The following is a 6750-nucleotide window of genomic DNA, read 5'->3' on the forward strand; positions in this document are numbered from 1 at the left end:
TTATGTTACAAATCAACACGTTATAAAGCTATTATTAGTAGCCTAGTGGTATTAAAGAACGTACGGGAGTCTCTTATTGAGTTGTGTTTTTGAGGTTAATTTACAAAAATTGAAAAGAAGAAAGTTAGGTTATTCGCGAAAGAACAATTTATGAACAATCAAAAAAATGTTTCTTAAGTCTTGCAGGCACCTGTTCATTTTCAACAAAGACCTTCTGTTTACGAGATTTTGTACACAAGCTGCCAACGAGTTAAAAAATTCAGAATTATGTGTCGAGACGGCACAGTCAAAATTATTAAAAGTGGCAATCCTAGGCCTGCCTAACGCCGGAAAAAGCACATTTATCAATAACCTCATGGACAGAAGGGTTTGTTGTGAGTTCCAGGTGGTTACTGTTGTGTAATTGTATACAATTTCAGGTTTGTCCCACTTCATCCAAAGTTCACACAACTAGGAATAAAACCATGGCTATATTCACCGAGGAGGACTCGCAAATAGTGTTTCTCGACACTCCCGGGCTCGTAAGCGATAGTGAAAGAAAAAGGTGTGAACCAAGGCATAGTTGTTGTATGCATAATAGTAGTTAATTTAATTTTAGGTATAAACTGGAGTCTACTTTTGTTAGAGATTCCAAGGATGTTTTGATGGAGGCTGACATAATAGGTGTAATACATGATGTTTCCAACCATTTTTTGCGTGATAAATTGGACATAAAAATTATTAACTTACTTGAAAGCCATCGAGACATATGTAGTTTTTTAGTTTTTAATAAGGTATGTCCATTTTGGTGTGTATTGAGTAGTTTAATGAACACTTTGCATTTTTAGGTGGATTTACTCAAGTCCAAGAGAAAGTTACTGGATCTGACAAGGTTGTTAACTGAGAATTGCATCAATGGCAAACCCATTGCTGGTACCCAAAAAACCAAGAAATGTGAACATGATTACAGGGGTTGGCCATATTTTCAAGACATTTTCATGGTGTCTGCACTGACAGGAGATGGGATTTCTTCTGTCAAAAACTATCTGGTGAAACAAGCAAAGCCATCAGAATGGATGTTCCCAAAAAATGTATGGACTGATCAGTCTGCTGAAGAAATAATTTCAAAATCAGTTCAGGCAACTTTGCTTGACTACTTACCTCAAGAAATTCCCTATCGTTTAAAAAGTGAAATAGAGTTTTTCGACATTAGCAAAACAGGTACTTTTTTTAAGTTATGAAACAAATAATATTCAGGTTGCAGTTTTGAGTGTAATGGACAACACTGCTTACCTTTTTTCTTTATATTTCAGGCATTATTAGTACAGTTGTATTAATTCATTGTCCATCAGAGAGGGTAAAGACCCTAATAGGTGGTGCTTCAGAGGGTCGACTTAGGCAAATGACAGAGACTGTACAGGATGCTTTACAAAATACTTTTAAGAGCCATGTTAGGATAAAACTAGTCTTGGTACCTCCTAAGAAAGAAGATGCTGAATAAATTTTAATAAATTGTTTTCTTTTCATTGCTTAGACACAAAGTCAGTTTTCAATGTGACTTTATTAAGTAATCGAATTTAAGAAACAAAAACATACAAAATTTCTCAACATTAAACTAATGCAGACTTGAGCTGAAGAATGCAATTTATGCCCTTTTCTTGATTTCTTCATCAATTTCTTCGACCGACACCTTAAGTCTGTTCCACTGCTCAGGGGTGAGCATGATGCCCTTCTTGCCAGGTTTCAAGTCGCCGTCGGCATTGTAGAACTCGCGGATGTTGATGTAAATCTTGCCTTTAAATTCGGAAACCTTGGCAAACCGATTTTTTCCCAAATCCCATGTAGGTTCTTCGTCGTTGGTTCGGAAAGAATTCGAATCCGCTTTCGGCTTCTTTCTCACTGGTTCCCTCTGAAAATATACACCACGAATGAAACTTACAAAAAAAAGGACCTAAACAAACTTAGGTTAGTAGTTGACAACGGTTAAAAACTTACATCGTCTGGGCCGGAATCGGAATCCGACGAAGACTCTTCCTTCTTGTTTTTTTTCGGCATTCTCCCGTAAAGTCAATGCAACGTAAGAAACAAAAATTATCTTCTCACAACGAACAATTAAAGAAATCGATACAGACACAGCCGGCGGTGCTTCGAAAGCGGGAAAACACAACTGTGACCCGAGATCAAGTTTTGGCAGTTGTCGTTCATAAATGCAGAGTTCTTGGAATGGCTGATAAACTTTCTTTCTCATAGAGGTCGCCGGCAAATTAGTGTTTCAAAATATTTCTTTTGGGATAAAACAATGTAACGGTAGATTGTATAATCACTAAAATGATACGCAAAAATGTTCGGCAGCGTCGAAAGCATTAATATTAAAATTGTCTTTGAATGTTTCTGAAAAAATTAGATGACAGGAAATTATTAACGCAGGGAGCGTATGTGAAAACCGAATTTTCTCCAACAAAATTCCGCGTTTATGTAAAACGCCTCCGTCGTAATTATTTTAACCCTGCGTTTATTTTGTATTCGTTAATTTCAGCAAGCTTCGCCCGGTCCTAACCGCGTTACGGACTAATTCGGAACGGTGCTTCGTCATTATTAATGTACGGCGGCCTCTCTGTAGTCGCGAAATTGTAAGTCTACAATGCAGTTAGGCCCGCGTTTCGAATCAATAAACATTATTTTACCGCCCCTGTAATCCTATTATTGCAGCCGCTGCTGTCCGATGATCCGGAAATATGATTACTTTTGTTATTCGTAATACGGTTACTGAATCTGGAATTTTTGTACGTATACGGTCCATAAACGGGCGGATATGGTGCGGGTGGTACGACACCGCAGAGACCACAGATATAAATAACGCCCGATCGAGTCGCCATCAATTCAAGTCGGTACAATTATTTTAAACAGAGTATTTCGCATCAAATGATACCCTTCCTAATTGAGTCTTTCATGCTACGAACGAGCGGTATCGATTGCGCACAAAGGAAAACTATTAAAATGTTGCACTAGCTTCGCTTCCGTTTTCCCTTTACGGGAAATAATTTAGTCCAGAAACGCGCGCCCACTGGCGTATCACGAGATTTTTTCTTGGATACGCGTCTTCCTTTTAAATCGCTTTGCAGAGTTTTTTTTAATATATCGACAAGTACAAGCCACAGACCATAGAACCAGCTGAAAGATATTCGTTAGAGGCAAATACCCGTCAACTTTTTGCCCGAAACTAAAGCGGACTGCCACTGAGCGGATTGTTCCGATCGCACCGAGACGCTCTTTTTCCTACCGACGCGGGAAATTTATCGCGGATCTGTTTATATCAATTACGCGAAATCGAGTGCTTTTTTTTTCGCGTAATCCACGGCTTTGAATATCGGGAAAATTAAGTTTTATCGCCGCTGCGAGGTTCGGTCGGATTTCTGCGGATTACCGCGAAACTACGTAAAAAGCTTCCGTCGCGTCCGACTCGGTTGTAACTAAAACACGGCGTTACTGTGACCGCGTAGGGGGATTTTTTGCGTAAACAATTAGGTATATTGTAAAAGGGTGGTTTTATGTCGCCTAAGCCAGGCTTTGTGGTCCGTGACAAAAGTCAGACAACAAATCACGGACTTCACAGAATGCAGTATTACAAAGATGGCACTTGACGCGATGAACGAAATAAATATAAATAATACGACATGGCTCAAATAACGCAACGACATACTACGTATTCGGTTACTTCTTGCCGTTTTCGGTAATTTCGCTTCTATATCTGTGAGTGATTCGTGTCCGAGGCTGCGAGCCCATCAATTATGAACGACGTTTGCTTTGCGCCAATTTAAAAAACAACGAAAGAAAAAAAGCGCGCGAGAAAAAAAAAAGGGGGACCCGGAATTCGTAAAAACTCGCGCGCTCTCCTCCACGAGGAAAGCTCTCTCGTCAGATCAGGGATCATAACTCGCTTCGTCTCTCGCGTTTCGAGTGTGTCATATATAATACAGGTTGGGTCCGGTAAAATCGATGGCGGAGCGCAGGCGGCCCGCCTCCGCGCTCGACAGACGACCGCCCGGAGCCGTACAGTCCGCTTCGGTCCTTATTCCGGTGTGGAGGTTTGTTATTCCGGGTCCGCGCGCTGATCCTGCCTAGAAGTGCGCGGTTACGTCAGAGCTATGACGTGACGCGATTGACGTTTCACAGTCAGTTGTTTCGGCGCGTGCTGCCGCGATCGTATCGAAGCTGTGACCCCGATTAGTTGTCGGGTGGTATAGGTTAAGATTTCCTGAACCGTGTCCACGCTTTTCCTCGCCAGAGATCAGGTACCGATCAGCGCAGGTTTTGGTTAATTTTTGTTTTGGTTTTATAAATATTCTACTTATAACGACACAGTGGTGGGTGTTTTGATAGGGTTGCTTTAATGCTGGAAAATATGTATATGTCAAGCAATTTCTGAGCCTAAAACGTCATACAATAAAAATTTATTATTAATATTTTATTGAAAGTTCATCGTGTTTAAAGAAAGCAATAAAATTTCCTGGAAAATCTAAGGTCAGGGAATTTATAATTATAAGTGTCAGTGGGTTTTAAATAATACATATTTATTGTTAATGGTTTATTGGTACTTGAAATTTTGTCGCCTGGAAACAAAGCAACACATACTCGTGGAAAAACTGAAAACGTCAGAGAATTTTTCTTGAACTGGTTGTACCAAAGTGTTTTAAATATATTTATTTATTTATTATATTTTAATTAGTTTTGGTTGTTTTTATTTAACCTAAGATTTTGCAAATATTGGTTGTTGGTATGGCGAATTGTGTTGTTTGCTTCAACTAAAGCGTAAAAAAAACACAGGGCCAGATAAGTAAATACATCTAAAAGAGCTTTCAAATTCAAATTATATACGATAAAAAAAAGCAAACTGTCAACCTAACTATAAGGAATTGACAGAAATAATGCGCAACAGGGTGCTTCATTTTTAGGCGATTTTTTTCTTCTCCGTGCTACCTGAAAATCTGATACTTTATAGAAAATAAAAAATTATGCCACTGGCTAAAAGGCTTTAAGTGCAATAGCGGCTTAGCTCATTTAAAAATTCATTTTCCTATTTAAATAACACAGAAAAAAATGTTTTTTCGGTTTTCACTTGATTTTTCGACGTGAAGAAATTTTTTTTGGGAAAATAGTTTTTGTAGCGCATAAACTTTGCTACAAAACGTTCCTATGCGTACATTCTCCCCGACCAACAGCTTGTAAGTTATAGAGCTGTGAAAATAAATATTCATTATAATTGATATCAAATTTTTAAATTAGGATTCATTTTTTTTACATTAAATAGCAATGAATTTTAAACAAAAGAACGCTTTATTTGAGTTACTATATGATTCAAGTTTCTAATTTCCAAAATTATTTTGGAATCAAATAGAAAAAAATAAAATTAAAAATTAAAAAAATATATTAATTGTAATTAAATAATAATTATAGACATTTAGGAACTATTCATGTTTGTAATCCAGTAAGTACTCTAAAATTTATTGAACGAATATAAATTTTAATTAATAAATAATGATAGTGTGTAAGTGTAATAATGATAGTGTAGAAGTGTAATTTGTTATGTTATTTTGGAGGTTCTATTGAGTCAATAAAAACTCCAAAATAACATACAAAATTACACTTCTACCTATCATTATTTATTAATTAAAATTTATATTCGTTCACTAAATTTTAGAGTGGTCACTCGATTACAAACATGAATGGCTTCTAAATGTCTATAATTAATTATTATTTAATTATAATTAATATTTTTTTAATAATTGAATTTTAATTTTCTCTATTTGATTCCAAAATAATTTTGGAAATTAGAAACTTGAATATAATTAATTGCTATTTAATGTAAAAATAATAAATCCTAATTTATAAATGATTTCATATCAATTATAATGAACATTTATTTTCACAGCTCTATAACTTAAAAGCTGTTGGTCGGGGAGAATGTATCAGATTTTGAGGTAGCACAGAGAAAAAAAAAATATCGCCTAAAAATGAAACACCCTAATACGCAATAAGTTATCAAAAAATAAAACGCGACTGGCTGAGTTGCAGAAAACAATATTTTGGTGTTAAAATGTTACCCTATTTTGAATGTACGAAATCCTGAATTTTTGACAAAACTCCGCAACATCCTTGGGGTGAGGTGAATGTTTCGACCTGCAAGGACCGATCTCCTATCGTATCACACTGAATTTTGTAAAATGAATCCAGAATATTGAATGCCGAATAGTTATATGAATATAATGCACCCAATTACAGTCCTTCTGGAAAACCGAAGAGACCTGATCACTCCGAACATTATACCCATAAGTAAATGAAATGAATGAATAAACTATGAAATATAAAAAAATAAAATAAAATTTGAAGTGTTGTCGTAACATCATGTACCGCGTGTGTACGCGCTCGGGGCAACTTTAAAATCGGGACTTCGTCCCACGGGCATGGAATGATACACCGCGCTATTAGCTGCGGAGCATGGCGCACCAGAAGAATGTAATAAGTCCATACAAAATGACGGCGCACAACCTCGCATTCCACTTTATTGTTGAGGTAGAATTTATTTCCGTCGTATATATCATCCGGCGCTAGATTCCCATAACCGAGCACTCGGTTTATATGCGCTGGTTGGCATTTATAACGTTCCGAGTTTATACTGCGTGGAGGGGGTGGGTCTTGGAGAAATTTCGGGTACATGTACATCCCGCGCTGTGTCTTTGTACAACGTTCTGAATAAAAAATAATAACTGCCAT

At 36.9% G+C, this 6750-nt stretch overlaps 3 protein-coding genes across 3 annotated transcripts in view; 2 read left to right on the forward strand and 1 right to left on the reverse strand.

Annotated features, from left to right (window-relative positions):
* The first annotated feature begins 22 nt into the window (after positions 1-22).
* LOC132699167 (GTPase Era, mitochondrial) lies at positions 23-1495 on the forward strand. Its single transcript, XM_060665727.1, has 5 exons — positions 23-367; positions 420-544; positions 599-773; positions 828-1200; positions 1293-1495. The coding sequence occupies exons 1-5, from the start codon at positions 167-169 to the stop codon at positions 1478-1480; spliced, it is 1062 nt and encodes a 353-aa protein (XP_060521710.1). The 5' UTR covers positions 23-166; the 3' UTR covers positions 1481-1495.
* Positions 1496-1521: 26 nt separating this feature from the next.
* On the reverse strand, positions 1522-2154 carry LOC132699169 (activated RNA polymerase II transcriptional coactivator p15). The gene is made up of 2 exons (XM_060665730.1): positions 1975-2154; positions 1522-1888 (listed from the first exon to the last, which is right to left on the reverse strand). The coding sequence occupies exons 1-2, from the start codon at positions 2032-2034 to the stop codon at positions 1625-1627; spliced, it is 324 nt and encodes a 107-aa protein (XP_060521713.1). The 5' UTR covers positions 2035-2154; the 3' UTR covers positions 1522-1624.
* A 1899-nt stretch (positions 2155-4053) lies between these two features.
* The window catches only part of LOC132698910 (uncharacterized), a 310716-nt gene continuing 308019 nt past the window's right edge, over positions 4054-6750 (forward strand). Inside the window, exon 1 of the mRNA XM_060665231.1 lies at positions 4054-4271. The gene's annotated coding sequence lies outside the window, so the exon portion shown is untranslated. The remainder of the gene's footprint in view (positions 4272-6750) is intronic.

This window comes from Cylas formicarius, unplaced genomic scaffold, assembly GCF_029955315.1.
Source record: "Cylas formicarius isolate icCylForm1 unplaced genomic scaffold, icCylForm1.1 PGA_scaffold_3__17_contigs__length_32017465, whole genome shotgun sequence".
NCBI classification, from domain to species: Eukaryota; Metazoa; Arthropoda; class Insecta; order Coleoptera; family Brentidae; genus Cylas; species Cylas formicarius.

Excerpts from the sequence above, each read along its gene's own strand:
- LOC132699167 (XM_060665727.1), top strand. The coding sequence starts at position 167 with ATGTTTCTTAAGTCTTGCAGGCACCTGTTCATTTTCAACAAAGACCTT. Across the intron at positions 545-598 it reads AGCGATAGTGAAAGAAAAAG|GTATAAACTGGAGTCTACTT; the intron begins GTGTGAACCAAG and ends ATTTAATTTTAG. Across the intron at positions 1,201-1,292 it reads TTTCGACATTAGCAAAACAG|GCATTATTAGTACAGTTGTA; the intron begins GTACTTTTTTTA and ends TTTATATTTCAG.
- LOC132699169 (XM_060665730.1), bottom strand. The coding sequence starts at position 2,034 with ATGCCGAAAAAAAACAAGAAGGAAGAGTCTTCGTCGGATTCCGATTCC. Across the intron at positions 1,889-1,974 it reads CCGATTCCGGCCCAGACGAT|AGGGAACCAGTGAGAAAGAA; the intron begins GTAAGTTTTTAA and ends GTATATTTTCAG.